This window comes from Monodon monoceros, unplaced genomic scaffold (genome assembly GCF_005190385.1).
Source record: "Monodon monoceros isolate NGI ecotype Baffin Bay Population unplaced genomic scaffold, NGI_Narwhal_1 Super_Scaffold_11, whole genome shotgun sequence".
NCBI lineage: Eukaryota > Metazoa > Chordata > Mammalia > Artiodactyla > Monodontidae > Monodon > Monodon monoceros.
In genome coordinates, this window is record NW_021703767.1 from 93,260,845 (window position 1) to 93,280,800 (window position 19,956).

At 39.5% G+C, this 19,956-nt stretch overlaps 1 protein-coding gene across 1 annotated transcript in view; it reads left to right on the plus strand.

The window, feature by feature from the left end:
• The window catches only part of SPATA16 (spermatogenesis associated 16), a 223,157-nt gene that overhangs the window by 167,443 nt on the left and 35,758 nt on the right, over positions 1–19,956 (plus strand). Inside the window, exons 6-7 of the mRNA XM_029215182.1 lie at positions 7,508–7,654; positions 8,683–8,795. Coding sequence (XP_029071015.1) covers positions 7,508–7,654; positions 8,683–8,795 — 260 coding nt within the window. The remainder of the gene's footprint in view (positions 1–7,507; positions 7,655–8,682; positions 8,796–19,956) is intronic.

A 19,956-nucleotide genomic window follows, 5' to 3' on the forward strand; every position in this document is an offset into this window, starting at 1 on the left:
ATTTTGTTATGGACAAAGGGCAGAGAAATGACATAGACACTGGAAAATAGAGAAGGAAATGAAACAGAGAAAGGAGATGACAGAACCCTAACAAATCTGCATATTTCTAAAAGACTTTTAAAACCTCTATGATTTTTCTTTTTTCAAAATGGCTTTGAGAAGTTTATCCACAATCTGTTGACTGTGGTTACGATGAGGTGTCCAACAGAAAATACTGATGATGGTGGTATCTATGTTTTCTACTTTATGTCCAGAGAGCTCATATTTTATTTTACAGATATTTAACTGCATAAAAAATAAGCAGTCCCTCATATATAGAGATGAGTCTGCTGACCTACGATCAACAGTTCACATTTTTGCAGATGCTTTTCTGGTGCTGCTGACAGTTTCATTAAGCCAGCTTCTCTGTTAATCCAATCTTCTTTGTAACTAAGGGTCCATATTTCCCAGAGAACAAGCTGCAGCAAGGGCCCAACCTGAGCGTGAAACTAAGTTTTCAATCTAGGCAGAGCTGCTCTGTTCATTTGAGCATCAACTCCACTGAGTTACCTAATACATATTATTTTACCTCACTCCCCCTTCGTAAATTACACAGAAACCACTTAAAGTTTAGGTAAAATAAATAAAGATTGTGTGATATCCTTTTCTAAGTTTAGTGACAGAGAAATAAATCCTATCTCAGAAGCTCTGAACATTTCATTAGCTTTGAATTTTTTAAAGTTCTATTCTTATTTGGACGATTAAAAATTCAGGATTGAGAAAACTTTGTTTTTATATTCAACTCAAGTATTGATTGAGCACCTACTAGGTGCTTGGGGCATGAAGATAACGTGAAGATGTGATCTTGAAGAGGATTAAAACTTATTGGAGAGATGAGACATACCCCCATGAAACATTAGGAGATTCACTCTAGAGTGAGTGGTATGCGTGTTCTTTTTTTTTTTTAACATCTTTATTGGAGTATAATTGCTTTACAATGTCGTGTTAGTTGCTGCTGTATAACAAAGTGAATCAGCTATATATATATATACATATATATGTATATATATATCCCCATATCCCCTCCCTCTTGCGTCTTCCTCCCACTCTCAAATAACTCAGTTTTGTTTCTTTTTATGGCTGAATAATATTCCACTGTATATATGTGCCACATCTTCTTTATCCATTCATCTGTCGATGGACACTTAGGTTGCTTCCATGTCCTGGCTATTGTAAATAGTGCTGCAGTGAACATTGCAGTACATGACTCTTTTGGGGGCTTTTTTGTTTTTCATTTTTGGCTGCGTTGGGTCTTCATTGCTGTGTGCAGGCTTTCTCTAGTTGTGGTGAGCAGGGGCTACTCTTTGTTGTTGTGCGTGGGCTTCTCACTGCGGTGGCTTCTCTTGTTGCGGAGCATGGGCTCTAGGCGCACAGGCTTCAGTAGTGGCTCGCGGGCTCTAGAGCGCAGGCTCAGTAGTTGTGGCACACGGGCTTAGTTGCTCCGTGGCATATGGGATCTTCCTGGACCAGGGCTCGAACCCGTGTCCCCTGCATTGGTAGGTGGATTCTTAACCACTGTGCCAGCAGGGAAGCCCCACATGACTCTTTTTGAGTTATTGTTTTCTCAGGGTATATGCCCAGTAGTGGGATTGCTGGGTCATATGGTAGTTCTATTTTTAGTTTGGGTGTTCTTTAAGAGTTTGGGTGGGGGGAGTACTGAAATACTCAGGTAGCCCTTTATGGACTAGGTGGGACTTAAATTAGGCACATCTGGAAGTATAGTAATCGACTGAGTAAAAGAAATATTGAGAGATTAGGTAGATGTTTCTGGGTGGAAAAGCACAAAGAAAAATTCAGAGGCAGGATGAGCACAGGCTAGTACAAATTAGTGAAATCAGCAGACCTGATGAGAAAGGCTTGTACTAGAGAAAACATAGGAATGAAGAATAGACTGTGAAACACATCCACACAATTGAGAGCCCTGAATACCAGGAAAGAAGCACTGAAATTCCTGAGGAGTGATGTAACCATGACAAAGGTGATATTTCAGAAATATTCACTGGGTGGTGGTGTGGAGATATATTGGTGTGAAATCATACTGGTGGCAGCGAGGCTTGTTGGGAAACGTTTTCTGTAATCCAGATGCTATGTGATCAGAAATTTGACCAGGGTGGTCGCAATGATAATGCAAAGAGCGGGGTTAATATGAGTTGTATTACAGTGGGCAGATTTAATGAGTTTTTGAGATTCACTAAATGTCAGGGAATATGAAGAAAGAAAAGTTAACAATGACTTCAAATTTTTAAGCCAGAATAATTGGGTGAATAATGGCCATCCCTTCAATATGCTGGTGAAAAGTAGGGACGAGAGCTGTTGTGAACATTTAAAAAATCACTTTCAAGGAATATATTTGCTGTATTTGAGGTAACGTTTGTAATGGTGAGCATATAGCAATGACCCAGTAGGCATTTGGAAATGCTGTGTTTGAAACTGGTGAAATTTTGCAGATGAGACTATGGCTTTGGATCCCTAGTCTTTTGATTTAGAACAAGGGTCTCCAATCCCCAACCGGTACCGGTCCACGGCCTGTTAAGAACCGGGCCGCACAGCAGGAGGTGAGCGGCAGGGAGAGTGAGCGAAGCTTCATCTGCCACTCCTCATCGGTCTCATTACCGCCTGAACCATCCTCCGCTCCATCCATGGAAAAATTGTCTTCCCTGAAACCGGTCCCTGGTGCCAAAAAGGTTGGGGACTGCTGGATTAGAAGTAATAGCGAATGCCACAAGAATAGAGAAATTGGACTTCCCTGGTGGCACAGTGGGCTCTGGTCCGGGAAGATCCCACATGCCGCTAAGCAACTAAGCCCGCGTGCCACAACTACTGAGCCTGCGTGCCACAACTACTGAGCCTGTGCTCCAGAGCCCGTGAGCCACAACTACTGAGCCTGCGTGCCACAACTACTGAGCCTGTGCTCCAGAGCCCGTGAGCCACAACTACTGAGCCTGCGTGCCACAACTACTGAAGCCCACGCGCCTAGAGCCCATGCTCCGCAACAAGAGAAGCCACCACAATGAGAAACCCGCGCACCGCAATGAAGTGTAGCCCCCGCTCGCCGCAACTAGAGAAAGCCCGCGTGCAGCAACAGACCCAACTCAGCCCAAAATAATTAATGAATTAATTAATAAAAGAAAGAATAGGAAAATTCCCCCGAGAGTGTTAATATGAAGAACATATCAGGGAGTCACAGACAGCTAGGAGGTGCACTGAATGAGATGCAGGAGAAAAAGGGAGGAAGAGGAAGCAGCGTGTATATGTGTAGGAGAGATGGGGAGACGCAGACAGAGAAACAGGCAGAGAGAAAGACAAAGAGAGGGAAACAGAGAGACAGAGAGAGAAAGAGAAGAGACTGTCACTGAACTCCAGGGAGGTGACTTCAGGGAGGGAGGAAGGAACATACAGAAGGTCAAAGAGCATGAATGTCTTGAGTACCTAAAGCTGGTCAGCTCCAGCCTCCTGAGGTACAATAAAAGGTTCTTGATAAAGGGCAAACATTACCCTTTTTTGCTGAGAGTCGGACATCTTTCATTTGGAGGATAAAGAATTGAAAGATCATGTTTCTACAAGAAACTTAATCTGCATAATCTATCTTTGATATTCTTTTTTAAAACATCTGCTTCCCTAATGGTACAAATTTGGAACTGCATCATACCTGCAAATTGATTTTTTAATAATAAATTTGGTCCTAGTCATCTAAATTTCATCTGCAATTGTGATAAATTGTAAAGGAATGCATTAAGGGATTTATTTCTCTCACGTTTTCTTCTCACGTGACAGGAGCAAAGAAGACATTTTTAATCAACTCAACCTTCCTACCAAAGGACAATATATTCTGTTTAACTTTCATATCCATCAGAGGCACAGGGCTTTTCGGACGTAGGTAGAGGTTTATAAGCATAAAATTGAGAACAATTAGCACTCAAATTAATGTTACATGAGATTCAACATCTGGTAAGTGTGTCATCATTTTGGGTCATAGACCACTTGCTAGGCTAAATGTTCATACAACTGCAATTTACTCTGCATACAAATGGAATAAAAATGATACTTTAAAAATATTTTTTAACTTAACAGTATGTACGTAGGGACCTCTCTCATTTCAAAACTTTTACTAGAATTCAACAGCGGATTGAACAGGATGAAACATACAGCATCAAAAGGAACAGAAAATACATTTTTGCAAGTATATTTCATAACAAATTAGCTATAGTGCTAATATTAGTTTCTCTAGTTCATCTAACCACTGTCACTATTAATACAGGTCTCCTCTTTATCCATCAAATATTTAAGAGCAGGAAGAGGTCAACCTCTCAAAGTCTTTGTGCTATTTATATAACAGAGCCCTCAAACATCGGCTGCTTCTGGCAATAGAGGGGCATCAGAAAATGCCAGATCTCAAGATGCCTCCTGCAACTCACCACAAACACCAGCCCATGCACAGCACACCGTAAACTATTCTGAACCTCAGGACTCCGGGGCCTCCAAGAGCACTTTAATGTACACCTTAAAGTCCTAGAGGTGTCCTGCAGGGAACCCTCTCTGAGCTGGAAGCAGCTGCTGGCAGGAGGCTTCAGGGTACCTGGGATCCAGCGGCTTCTATGTCAACAAGCTACATATACTCTGGGTCTGTGGGGAAGTCAGAGCGTCCATAAAGCCTACCCACATCCATTCAGGGGGCCTCTGGGCATCCAGAGTTGCCCAGAAAGCCAAGGCTCTCCCCAGAGGATGGCCCCAGACTTCACCACCAGCATGGCCAGGAGCGCTGAGGCCTTCTAGGTCAGGGAGCAAAACCAGATTAAAGAGCAAACCATAGCCAGGGAACACATACCTTCTCCTGCCCTCCACCTCCATAGTATGCTAATTCCTGAAAATACTGACAATCTAGACATGCCAGCATCTTAGAGAGTGCTAAAGAATAACCACAATCAAAAAAAAACGTTATGACCATCTATCAGGAGAATGAGCTAGTGTCCATTTTACTTTTACTTAATTGCCTTTTCACATGATCCGGTTATTGGCAACTTCAGTAAAACTGGTAAACTCTTGGTTGGGTGTGTCTGTATCTGCAGATTTCAAAAGCAAAGAAACTTTCTGCACTCTTGAGATGGAGATGCAGAAATCACATTTTACCTTGTTTATAGAAATGAGCCATCCTTTTAAAAAGAGGCAAACACCAACTAAAGAAGCATCTAATACTAGAATCTGCTTTTAAAGTGCCTAAAAGTTACGCTATTAATTCTAAGAACCCCTGAGCCTTTGTTGTACTTTTCTAGATAGAGTAAGGAAGTGTTCTATCTAGAATTGTGTCTGTTAAAACCATCTATGTATTGACATTGCCCTGCTTCTGTAACATGCTTCCCACTGACTGTCAGAGTGATAATCACTGTCGTAGGATCGTTCTGAGAGTTAAGCCCTGTGCTTCAACGTTCAGCAGTCTGACTCTCAATTCTGGTCCCTCCATTTGCTGTGTCGGGCAAGTTTGTAATTTCTTGAAGTTCCAGTTTGGTCATCCGTAAGGTGGTCATAATAATGTGGCCTGCTCTACACTGTTGTTGAATGAGAAAGATAATCCTGATAATGTGTATGGCACAGAAGAAGTGTCACATAAATGTTAACCCTCAATAATATTTAGTGGTTACCAGATCCTGTCACCAAAGACTAAATCATGTTTAATATATTTTTGTTCGGTGCTTGTGTTTAAAAGATATTTTGTAATATTTTCTTTTAATTATCAGCATACATGTTAACTCTCTGTTTGACAGCCGTATGCTATTTACTTAACCAAAATGTGCCAAATAGCTTACTGCAGTGTTTTCCAAACCGTGCTTTGAAAACTTGGGATTCTGTGGAGGGGTTCAAGGTGGCTATTGTGTGTGGGGTATATAGAATGGGGTACAGTGATGAGAGTGAGTGGTCAGTGATCCAGGCTTCAAATGGAACAGCTCTACCTTTACCAACTTTGAATATTGGGCTTCTCAGTAAATTTTAGTTTGAACAAAGGGTTCTGCAGCTAAAAATCAGAGGGGGGAAGTCAGAGAGGGTGGATAAAAACACTCATGGTTTACTGTGTCTATTATTTCTTAAAGAAATACTACAGATAGCAAAGACTGTATTTGAAACACTGCCATTTGAGTTCTGACTCTAGATTAAAAATTGGCATTTAAATCATGATTCAAGGATATTTGGAATTTCATCTTTTTCCCTTTCTGGCAGTGTTAAATAGGGAGGGCTCATTAAACCCTCTGTTCATCATCCTTCATTTGAGAAGTCTATTGTAATAAACCAAAGCATTATTACCCAGAATGAAAATGAATGAAGTAAATCTGGCCTCCAAGACCCCATGGCTGACATCTGTCCCTGTCCCAAAAGTCACCCAAAGTCAAGCAAGCCTAAAGCAGAGTGCAGTGGTTACGCCCACGGTCTCTGGAGTCAGACTGCCCAGGTGTGAATCCTGCCTTGTCCACTTATATGCATGTTTCCAGACAAGTCACTGCCCATCTGTGTACCTCAACCTCCCGGTTATTTGTAAAATGAGGACAAAAGCACCAATTATGTGAATGTATCGTGAGGATTTAAAGAGAATGCACACAAAACAAACATGATTACCAAAGGGGAAAGGGAAGGAAGGGAGGGATAAATTAGGAGCATGGGATTAACAGATATAAACTATTATACATAAAATAGATAAGCCACAAAGATTTACTGTATAGCACAGGGAACTATTTTCAGTATCTTGTGATAACCTATGATGGAAAATAATCTGAAAAAAAAAATATATATATATATATATAATTGAACCACTTTTTGTACACCTGAAACACAATATTGTAAATCAACTATATGTCAATAAAAAATTTTTTAACAGAATGCACACAAAATGTTTAGCACAAGGGAAGGTAGAAAATAAGTACTAAGTAAATATTAGCTCTTCTAGTCATTAAGAACAGTTTGTTTTAGAACCATTTTCTTGACGCATGAGTTATTTCCAAGTCTAATTACAAAAGTTAGTACATTTATCATTTTAAATTTCCTTCAACTATAGGACGGAGAGCAACTAAATTAATTAGCCTTATATTTTAATTCTTACTTGGTAATTTTTCTCTTTCCTTTCATATAACATTATTTTCTTAAACAAACTGTGGACAGAAAAATCAAATTCTCTTGAAAGGTGTCACACAGAAAAATATTAAGCCTGCAACCTGGTCCTGAATTTTGTATTATTTTGAATATGGGGAAAGAGGAACACATAACCTAGCCATATTCTATTGCTATACTTTGTGTATGTTTATATTTTAATAAAAATATGAAGGATAAAGTATGATTTTGATATATCATCTATTTGACCTTTTGATGCACATACTTTTACTTTGTATCTTTAATTTTTTCCGAGTATAATTCTTGAAATCTGGGGGGGAAACACCCTGAAAACAAGAAAATGATAAATTCTTTAGTTTTTTCTGTCATATTTCAGACCTTCAAGGACTCCACGTGTTGCCTCAGACAGCTGACTGGTCATCTTTTCCTCCTCAACAGTATCTCTTGACTCTTGGGTTCAAAAACAAAGAAGATGGGAAGTTTTTGGAAAAAGTATCATGTAGGAAGTTACCAACATTTACAGGTAAGTCACCTGGACTTGTTATCTTTCAATACTGTTTTAAATTAGGAATTGTGCATTGTTCATTAAGCTTTATTCATCACAAGCCTAGCATATAGTAAGGCCTGGGCACCAAAATGTTTGTTGGGTCATACTTAACTCCTTCCGATCTTCTTTGTGGGTTAGTTAACAATACCTGGAATTCTGGTTCCCCCAAGAGTGCCCACCTCCCTCACCCTAACCATCTCACTGCAACCACATCACCACCCATGCCTGATCATGGGGCACTCAAAGATTACAAGCTTTTGTCATCACCCACCAGCAAACACAGAAGAAAATCGTGCAACAAAACTATTGTATGAAATCAAACATATAGCCAATGACCACCTTAAATCACTTGGATCATCTGCCATTGTATTAATATCTGTTCTACTCTTTTCTTATGTAATTAACCAAGATCTCAGATCTCCTGAAGAGTATTATAGTTAAATGGTGCTCAGCAATTCTAGTTGAAACTTTCAAAAATCAAGTAAACATTCAGGTGAAGTCTCATACTTATGGGCTGAATTCATGACCAGGTTGAATTTATCCCTTCAGCTCTACCCACATAATTAAGGATTTGTGTTTTTGTCTGGCACTCTGTCCTCTGAAGCTTATCTCAGCTTCGAGCTACATTCAAAGTCAGTGCAATCTGCACACTTGAATAATACCTGGGAGGAACAAGACAAGAATCAGACACATTTATGATGACATTTTTTTCACAACTCAGGAAAAGCATATTCTGCAGAGAGAGGTGAATTGTCATAGGCTGTCCCGTGGATCTCTCAATCAAGAAACACAACAAAAGGAATAAATGATAGTCTCTAAAGGGCAATGTCTCCTCATAGATCTTTCACTGTTATACTTCTGGTCTTTGAGATGGGACTCATTTCTATACTAAAGATTTCATATCTATTAATATTGAGGTATCTGTTTATAGCTTGCTAAGGAAAGCATTTTGAAATGGAAGTCTGGGGGAAAAAAGTATAAAAGTTTATTGTTACAATTTTTAGAACATAAAACTCCCTTCGGTCTGCTGACAAGAGAAGACACAATGAGACACATGCAGAGAATGGGGAAGCGAATCTTGCCAATACTGGATTTTATTAGAAGCACCCAATCGAATGTAGGTATATAAGTCTTTTATATTTTTTCAACATATAAATATCAGACAATCCTAGAAGTATGGAAAGTTTATGGTGTAAATATTGCAAGTGTCGGACGATTTTAGAAACTTTCACAGTCAACCTTCTTTGCAAAACCAAGCAAAGTTTAGCTAATGATTTTATTCCTTTTATATTTTAAAATATATTAATCATAAAGTTACACTTCGCAATTTCCAGCATTTCTCAGGCTAGAGCCTTTTCTTTGTGGCTTCCTGATATCTAAATGAAGGCTGAATTGAATCTCTTGCTTCAAATCAGTAACTAAATTTTAGTGAACACAGTGCTTTCCCTATTTCATACATTTGGCTACTGCATATAACCATTTTGTTGCCTACATAAGAATTCAAAACACTGAAAGCTAGCTCCTCCACATTAACTGATACACTGGATGCTACTCTAAACATTGGCAATTGATCTTTTTTGTTGGTAACATCTTTACTGCAGTATAACTGCTTTATAATGTTGTGTTGGTTTCTGTTGTATAAAAAAGTGAACCAGCTATATGCATACATATATCCCCATATCCCCTCCCTGTTGCGTCTCCCTCCCACCCTCCCTATCCCACCCCTTTAGTTGATCACAAAGCACCAAGCTGATCTCCCTGTTGCTATGCAGCTCCTCCCCACTAGCTATCTATTTTACATTTGGTAGTGTGTATATGTCAATGCCACTCTCTCACTTCATCCCAGCTTACCCTTCCCCCTCCCCGTGTCCTCAAGACCATTCTCTACGTCTGCATCTTTATTCCTGTCCTGCCCCTAGGTTCATCAAAACCTTTTTTTTTTTTTTACATTCCATATATATGTGTTAGCATAGGGTATTTGTTTTTCTCTTTCTGACATACTTCCCTCTGTATGACAGACTCTAGGTCCATCCACCTCACTACAAATAACTAAATTTCATTTCTTTTTATGGCTGAGTAATATTCCATTGTATATATGTGCCACATCTTCTTTATCCACTGATCTGTTGATGGACACTTAGGCTACTTCCCTGTCCTGGCTATTGTAAACAGTGCTGCCATGAACATTGTGGTACATGACTCTTTGAATTACCATTTTCTCAGGGTATATGCCCAGTAGTGGGATGGCTGGGTAATATGGTACTTCTATTTTTACTTTTTTAAGGAAGTTCCATACTGTTCTCCAAGGTGGCTGTATCAATTTACATTCCCAACAACAGTGCAAGAGGATTCCCTTTTCTCCACACCCACTCCAGCATTTAGTGTTTGTAGATTTTTTCATGATGGCCATTCTGACTGGTGTGAGGTGATACCTCACTGTACTTTTGATTTGCGTTTCTCTAATAATTAGTGATGTTGAGCATTCTTTCACGTGTTTGTTGGCTGTATCTGTATATCTTCTTTGGAGAAATATCTATTTAGGTCTTCTGCCCATTTTTGGATTGGGTTGTTTGTTTTCTTCCTATTGAGCTGCATGAGCTGCTTGTATATTTTGGAGATTAATCCTTTGTGAGTTGCTTCATTTGCCAATACTTTATCCCATTCTGAGGGTTGTCTTTTGTCTTGTTTATGGTTTCCTTTGCTGTACAAAAGCTTTTAAGTTTCATTGGGTCCCATTTTTTAATTTTTGTTCTTATTTCCATTTCTCTAGGAGGTGGGTCAAAAAGGATCTTGCTGTGATTTATGTCATAGAGTGTTCGGCCTATATTTTCCTCTAAGAGGTTGATAGTGCCTGGCCTTACATTTAGGTCTTTAATCCATTTTGAGTTTATTTCTGTGTATGGTGTTACGAAGTGTTCTAATTTCATTCTTTTCCAGGTAGCTGTCCAGTTTTCCCAGCACCACTTATTGAAGAGGCTGTCTTTTCTCCATTGTATACTCTTGCCTCCTTTATCAAACATAAGGTGACCATATGTGCAAGGGTTTATCTCTGGGCTTTCTATCCTATTCCAATGATCTATATTTCTGTTTTTGTGCCACTACCATACTGTCTTGATTATTATAGCTTTGTAGTATAGTCTGAAGTCAGGGAGCCTGATTCCTCCAGCTCTGTTTTTCTTTCTCAAGATTGCTTTGGCTATTCGGGGTCTTTTGTGTTTCCATACAAATTGTGAAATTTTTGGTTCTAGTTCTATGAAAAATGCCATTGATAGTTTGATAGGGATTGCATTGAATCTGTAGATAGCTTTGGGTAGTACGGTCATTTTCACAATGTTGATTCTTCCAATCCAAGAACATGGTATATCTCTCCATCTGTTTGTATCATCTTTAATTTCTTTCATCAGTGTCTTATAGTATTCTGCATACAGGTCTTCTGTCTCCTTAGGTAGGTTTATTCCTAGGTATTTTATTCTTTTTGTTGCAATGGTAAATGGGAGTGTTTCCATAATTTCTCTTTCAGATTTTTCAACATTAGTGTATAGGAATGCAAGACATTTCTGTGCATTAATTTTGTATCCTGCTACTCTACCAAATTCACTGATTAGCTCTAGTAGTTTCCTGGTAGCATCTTTAGGATCCTCTATGTACAGTATCATGTCATCTGCAAATAGTGACAGTTTTACTTCTGCTTTTCCAATTTGTATTCCTTTTATTTCTTTTTTTTCTCTGATTGCTGTGCCTGAAACTTCCAAAACTATGTTGAATAACAGTGGTGAGAGTGGACAACCTTGTCTTATTCCTGATCTTAGAGGTAATGGTTTCAGTTTTTCACCATTGTAAACGATGTTGGCTGTGGGTTTGTCATATATGGCTTTTATTATGTTGAGGTAGGTTCCCTCTATGCCTACTTTCTGAAGAGTTTTTATCAAAAATGTGTGTTGAATTTTGTCAAATGCTTTTTCTGCATCTATTGAGATGATCATATGTTTTTTCTCCTTCAGTTCATTAATACGGTTTGTCACATTGACCGATTTGCATATATTGAAGAATCCTTGCATTCCTGGGATAAACCCCACTTGATTGTGGTGTATGAGCCTTTTAATGTGCTGTTGGATTCCACTTGCTAGTAATTTTTTTTTTTTTTTGCGGTACGCAGGCCTCTCACTGTTGTGGCCTCTCCCGTTGCGGAGCACAGGCTCCAGACGCGCAGGCTCAGCAGCCATGCTCATGGGCCCAGCCGCTCCGTGGCATGTGGGATCTTCCCGGACCGGGGCACGAACCCGTGTCCCCTGCATCAGCAGGCAGACTCTCAACCACTGCACCACCAGGAAAGCCCCGTTTGCTAATATTTTGTTGAGGATTTTTGCATCTATGTTCATCAGTGATATTGGCCTGTAGTTTTCTTTCTTTGTGACATCTTTGTCTGGTTTTGGCATCAGGGTGGTGGTGGCCTCGTAGAATGAGTTTGGGAGTGCTCCTCCCTCTGCTATATTTTGGAAGAGTTTGAGAAGGATAGGTGTTAGCTCTTCTCTGAATCTTTGATAGAATTGTCCTGTGAAGCCATCTGGTCCTGGGCTTTTGTCTGTTGGAAGGTTTCTAATCACAGTCTCAAATTCAGTGCTTGTGCTTGGTCTGTTTATATTTCTTCCTGGTTCAGTCTCAGAAGGTTGTGCTTTTCTAAGAATTTGTCCATTTCTTCCAGGTTGTCCATTTTATTGGCATACAGTTGCTTGTAGTATTCTGTCATGATCCTTTGTATTTCTGCAGTGTCAGTTGTTACTTCTCCTTTTTCATTTCTAATTCTATTGATTTGAGTCTTCTCCCTTTTTTTCTTGATGAGTCTGGCTAATGGTTTATCAATTTTGTTTATCTTCTCAAAGAACCAGCTTTTAGTTTTATTGATCTTTGCTATTGTCTTCTTCATTACTTTTTCATTTATTTCTGATCTGATCTTTATGATTTCTTTCCATCTGCTAACTTTGGGGTATTTTTGTTCTTCTTTCTCTAATTGCTTTAGGTGTAAGTTTAGGTTGTTTATTTGAGATGTTTCTTGTTCCTTGAGGTAGGATTGTACTGCTATAAAGTTCCCTCTTAGAACTGCTTTTGCTACATCCCATAGGTTTGGGGTCATCATGTTTTCATTGTCATTTGTTTCTAGATATTTTTGATTTCCTCATTGATTTCTTCAGTGATCTCCTGGTTATTTAGTAGCACATTATTTAGCCTCCATGTGTTTGTATTTTTTACAGTTTTTCCTATAATTGATATCTAGTCTCATAGTGTGGTTGGAAAAAATACTTGATATGATTTCAATTTTCTTAAATTTACCAAGGCTTGATTTGTGACCCAAGATATGGTCTATCCTGGAGAATGTTCCATGAGCAGTTGAAAGTGTATTCTGTTGTTTTTGGATGGAATGTCCTATATATATCAATTAAGTCCATCATGTTTAGTGTATAAATTAAAGCTTGTGTTTCCTTATTTATTTTCATTTTGGATGATCTGTCCATTGGTGAAAGTGGGGTGTTAAAGTCCCCTACTATGAATGTGTTACTGTTGATTTCCCCTTTTATGGCTCTTAGTATTTGCCTTATGTATTGAGGCGCTCCTATGTTGGGTGCATAAATATTTACAATTGTTATATCTTCTTCTTGGATTGATCCCTTGATCATTATGTAGTGTCCTTCTTGTCTCTTGTAATAGTCTTTATTTTAAAGTCTATTTTGCCTGATATGAGAATTGCTATTCCAGCTTTCTTTTGATTTCCCTGTGCATGGAATATCTTTTTCCATCCCCTTACTTTCATTCTGTATGTGTCCCTAGGTCTGAAGTGGGTCTCTTGTAGACAGCATATGTACGGGTCTTGTTTCTGTATCCATTCAGCCAGTCTATGCCTTTTGGTTGGAGCATTTAATCCATTTACATTTAAGGTAACTATTGATATGTATGTTCCTATTACCATTTTCTTAATTGTTTGGGGTTTATTTTTGTAGGTCGTTTTCTTCTCTTGTGTTTCCTGCCTAAAGAAGTTCCTTTAGCATTTGTTGTAAAGCTGGTTTGGTGGGGATGAATTCTCTTAGCTTTTGCTTGTCTGTAAAGGTTTTAATTTCTCCATTGAATCTGAATGAGATCCTTGCTGGGTAGAGTAATCTTGGTTGTAGGGTTTTCCCTTTCATCACTTTATATATGTCCTGCCACTCCCTTCTGGTTTGCAGAGTTTCTGTTAACCTTATGGGGATTGCCTTGTATGTTATTTGTTGCTTTTCCCTTGCTGCTTTAAATATCTCTTTTTTGTATTTAATTTTTGAGAGTTTGATTAATATGTGTCTCAGCATGTTTCTCTTTGGGTTTATCCTGTATGGGACTCTCTGTGCTTCCGGGACTTGACTATTTCCTTTCCCATGTTAGGGAAGTTTTCGACTATAATCTCTTCAAATATTTTCTCAGATGCTTTCTCTTTCTCTTCTTCTTCTGAGACCCCTATAATTGAAATGTTGGTGTGTTCAATGTTGTCCCAGAGGTCTCTGAGACTGTCCTCAATTCTTTTCATTCTTTTTTCTTTATTCTGCTCCCTGACAGTTATTTCCACCATTTTATCTTCCACGTCACTTATCCGTTCTTCTGCCTTAATTATTCTGCTATTGATTCCTTCTAGAGTATCTTTAATTTCAGTTTTTGTGTTGTTCATCACTGTTGGTTTGCTCTATCATTCTTCTAGATCCTTGTTACAATGTTTCTTGCATTTTCTCCATTGTGTTTCCGAGATTTTGGATCATCTTTACTATCATTACTCTGAATTCTTTTTCAGGTAGGTTGCCTATTACATCTTCATTTATTGGTCTTGTAGGTTTTTACCTTGCTCCTTCATCTGTGACATATTTTTTGTCGTTTCTTTTTTTTTTTTTTTTTTTTTTTTGATGGGTGGGGCTGTATTCCTGTCTTACTGGTTGTTTGGCCTGAGGGGTCCAGCACTGGAGTTTGCAGGCAGTTGGATAGAGCCGGGTCTTGGTGCTGAGATGAGGACCTCTGTGAGGCCTCACTCCAATTGGTATTCCCTGGCGTCTGAGGTTCTCTGTTAGTCCGGCAATTTGGACTCAGAGCTCCCACCACAGGAGCTCGGCCCTGACCTCCGGCTTGGGAACCCAAATCCTGCAAGCCAGTCGCTGGAGGTTCATCCCGTCCCCTTAGCTGTCTGTGGTCCCCCACCAGTGCCTGGTAGGTGTCCTAATTGTATGTAGACACGAATCCTAGTCTGCCATCTTGACTCCGCCCTCCACCTGGCAATTGATCTTTATATACCCTTAAGGTAAATTATCTAATCCCTTTCTGTGACCCAGGGAAAATATGCCCTTTCTACTTTCAGTCTTAAAAAAAGCCCAAAATAAGACCTGATTTATGCTGTGCTATTTTACAAAATTTAAGCTATTGTATTGAAAGTACATAAAGAGGGCTTCCCTGGCGGCACAGTGGTTGAGAGTCCGCCTGCCAATGCAGGGGACACGGGTTCGTGCCCCGGTCCGGGAAGATCCCACATGCCACGGAGCCGCTGGGCCCGTGAGCCATGGCCGCTGAGCCTGCGCGTCCGGAGCCTGTGCTCTGCAACAGGAGAGGCCGCAACGGTGAGAGGCCCGCGTACCGCAAAAAAAAAAAAAATGAAAGTACATAAAGGGAACTCCTCGTTAATGGGCTCTAAAGGCTGCAGATTTCCCCTTTTAAAATATTTTTCAAAAGGCCTTTAAGCTGGAAATTTTTAAGAATTCTTTTTTTGTGGTTTTAGTATTACATTGTTGATTTGATGTTCTTACCTTACAAGGGGAACCAAGGGGGTTATCACAAACAGCTACTTAATATCTGTTCAGCAGTTTACCTGCTCAGTAACATTATTCAGTATTTTATAAAGGCTATAAAATCCCTAAATTTATTTGCATGATTTGTAATTCTATGCATTACAAATCCAAAAGCACATTTTTACTGATTTTCCTACCACATAGCTTCCTTCCCCTTCCTCACAACTGTGTTCCACTCAACTATCTCCCCTATACTACTACTACTACTAAGAAATCCATCTCTATCTTAGTCATCTTGCGCTGTCATAACAAAATAGCATAGACTGGATGACTTAACCAACAGAAATTTATTTTCTCACAATTCTAGAGGCTAGAAGTCTGAGATCAGGGTGCCAACATGGTCAGGTTCTGCCAAACACCTTCTTCCTGGTTTGCAGTCGGCTAAAGACCCTCTTCCTGGCTTGCAGTTGGCTACTTTCTCTCTGTGTCCTAACATGGCAGAGAGCAAGCCCTCTGCTGTCAATTCTTATAAGAGCACTAATCCCAAGATCAGGCCCTACTCTCATGACCTCATCTAACCACAATTACCTCCCAAAGGCCCCATCTCCAAATACATCACATTGGTCACCAGGGCTTCAACATAGGAATTTTGGGTGGACACAAACATTCAGTTTATAGTGATCTCATTGGATCTATTGCAAATTTTGGGTCCTGTTCTCCAATTCACAACCTCTTCCAGACACACACACACACACCCTCACCAACCACCCCATCCTAATTAGAGACACACACACACACACACACACCTCATTACTGTCATCACCAGGCTCTTGCAAGCGGAAGCCTTGCTAGCAAGAACCATCACCATATAGTATTACTTCACCTCATCTGCACATGGTTAGCCTTGCAGTGCCAGCGTGCTGGATGCTGGGGAGGTAATCTGTCTGTGCCCCGGCTCTTTGGGGCGATGCCCGCCGTAGCTTGCTACTTGTCAGATACCCGCCACCTCATCATCTGTTGCCAGCTCACATCTCCCAGTGTGCTGTGAAGGCAGGTTAGGCCAATCTAGGCATCATGCACTTTTTAAATGCTTCTAACACATTTTCCTCTCACGTTTCAAAGGGCATTCTGGCCACTTAGAAATGTGTATATGCATGAATCTCTATGTGTCCATAAAGCAGACTTGAAACCCATAATGAATAAGATTCTTAGCATCTAATGAATGACTCGGTCTTCTTTAGAATGAGTCAGCACCACTTTGTTAACTGTGAGGGATTTCATCAACTTTCTTATGTTTGCGTCTATGGGAAATAGTTTTTGGAAGACTGTCTCAAAGAGCTTGAATGAAATTGAAGCAAGTGAGCCCACAGGTACCCAGGGACCACAAGAATATCCAAATATTGGCCTGTAGGTTTCTCATTATATGCCCAACCACAGCTTCATAAAGCAGGACTGAATAAAATTGGCTGCAAAGGTAACCTAGTTAATGAAGCAAGAAATGAGTTGGTGAGCAGAAATTATTCCTACATGGTACAATTAATTGTGACCCAAGAATCCCTCAACAGTGTTTTCAGGATCCCCTGAGGTGTTTTTTTTGTTTGTTTGTTTTTTGTCAGATGTCAAATGCCATCCACTTGAATATTTAAGCATTGCATTGTCCTTATTAGCTGTGACCCTAGCTTGTGACACGTATGGATGAAGACTCGTCCAAGGCTGTGCTCTCTGGCTGTGTAACCCTAGGATATCACTTAACCTCTGAGCTGTTTTTTTCTCATTTATAAAATAAGCTGTTATCTGCCATGCTCACCTCCCAGAGTTGTGAGACCAAAAGTATATAATCCACATTGAAGCACTTTGTAAAGTATTAAGAATTTTTAGAGTTTTAATTAATTGTATTGGTTTTCATTTGCTATGACAAAAGGACTGTTTTATAGACCCTTCTTCTTCTTTATAAATGCTGTATACTTTGAAATTACATACTCTTCTAAAATGAAGACTGTGCAAGTGTCCTGTGGATCTTGAATTCTTTTCCTTAGATCACTGATGCACTCAGATCTCCTCACAAAGGCAGGATTAGAGGTGTCATCTCTAGCCATGGAGTAGATCTACTGCCCACAGTAGGGCTTGTCAGGGAACATGAATTTTCACCTCTTGCTATGAGGTGGTAGAAAGAGTTGGTGAAGGAGACAAAGACATTCCTGGTATAATGCTTCTCTCAGAAAATAATTCTCCTTACACTCTGACACCAGTTTCCTTACCTTTATAGATTCCTTTGTTAGGCACACAGCACATGGCTGTGTGACAAGAATGATTCTGGCATTTTCAGAGTTATTGTCTAAAATATTCTCCCACCTTCCTATCTGGTGTCTTTTAATCTCACTGAACATCAACCCCATTCAACCAGTAGCTCTGCTCTAATGGTATTTTTTCTTCTATGGTTCTTTGTACTAATTGTTTCACGTGCTACTGAATGCTGCTGTGCTTTTCCATGTATTAACTTTACAGGCTGCTGTCAGTTTGCACCTTATGTACTGTGCTTCCTGGGGTGTTAAAGAGTTAAAATAATAAAATCTCTTGCCAGGCATGAAGCTTCCTTCACAGGCAAAATGACCTAACTAACCAGGTTTTGAATACCTTGTTAATTTTACTTGTAATTTCCTCCAAGTGAAGCACAAAAATTGTTTATATATGCACATTGGAAATGAACAATAATATGTGTTTCCTACCCCTTTTCTTTGCAATTAATGTTTCTATATGTTATGGCAAATGGAAATACATTCCCAATACTTGGGCTCTGCTTTTCAGCAATATTATGCTGTGCCACTTACTTTCCAAACATTCATCCATACCTGCTATTAAATCTAGACAATTGTCTGGCTGAAGCTTTCATCTGAACTTGCTATTTACCTAACCTTCATTGTACCTGTGTGGCCGCTTCATTACACTCTCTCCAGCAGCTAAGGAGCTCTTTGATCACTTCTGAAGTCTCATTGAGAGGGCTACTTCCTTTTAGATTTAGCCCTTGCTAGCATTAAATGTGAGCTAATTCCTTCATTTTTCATTATTTCCTTGATTTTCTTAAAGCAACAGCATTAAAGCATTCCTGCTGGCATTTATTAATTTTTCTTTCTTTTTCACTTTATCTCTCAAAAGCCCCAACCTTGTATAGGTAAAATATTAATCTGTAGTTTCCTGATGACCAAAACTGCATTTGGCTTGGGGTGGGGGTGGGGGGGTAGGGGGAGGACCATTAGCAGTCAACTGTATCCTTTCCCTAGTGTCCTATCCATAAGGAGCACTTCCTGTTTTGCTATGCATCCAACAATCCAGCTAACAAAGCACCACTGCCTTCCACTATTTTTATTGTCCTGATGTTTTGGAAAATTACACTGATAGATATGTTTCCATGCAGGCTGCAGTTGTTTCTGCACTTTGGAGTTGAGTCACTATACCACTTTCCTACAACCAGCCCCACTGTTTATTTTAAAGAAGGACAAAGAAAGTAATTTTTCTTGGGAAGGAAAACTGTTTCTCCTGCAACTTGCTTTCCTCTATTTGACAGTATCCATTGTTTAGCTACATGTTTAAGCTCTGTGGGTAGGCTGGGTATTTCTTCAATTCAGAGAAGGGATCTCAAATCCACAATTTGCAGTCATTGCTCCTATAGGTTTATAGGTTTTCAGATAAATGATTAATTGGAAAGAACAAATTAGCAGGGATAAAGAGACATTAGTCAAATGGCAGAAAGAGATGTTAGGAAGAAATACAGCAAATACAATGCAACAGTGCTCAGCCTTTCTTTATTACCAAGATTCTAGGAAAGCGCCAAATTCTACAGGTTGGTGTCAGTCAAGATATGTGTATGACATTTCAGAAAGGACTGCCTTCTAAACTCAAGTTAAAATCTCGATGCTCTTCAGTAACGCTAGTTTCTAATAATTTTTCTCCTTAGAAGAGAATATTTTAAGAAGGAAAAGTCACGTCTGCCTTCTCTAATTTCTGGGAGAAAATCTGTTTTATAAGTATGCACAAACTAAAATAGTCCTTGTGCAGATACTAAGCTTTAAGGTAGTAGTTTACTCTCCAACTTCTGTTTGAGATATTTGAATATCTGAATTTTTGTATAGCTAAAATTCATATTTCTAGGGCCACATATCAAGAGATTGTGATTCACTGAGTAAGGTCCAGGACTCTTCCTAGTTAACCAACAAGCCTAGTAATTCAGGTGCAGGTGATCAAAGAGGAAACCTCCACTCCCCGACCGCATAAAGGGATGCCGCTCATCCAGGCTTCCACTTCTAAGCACCAAGATTCAGAATATCATCACCAAACTAAATCCTCCTGTGACTTCCCATTTCTCATCACCCTCCAAACATGACAGGAACCCTCAGATGCCCCCTTATGTCAGAAGTACTTTTTCCTAAACAGAAATGTGAGAATTTTACGATAAACTTTGTCTCACCTATCAAGCAGTACAATTTGTATTAAACT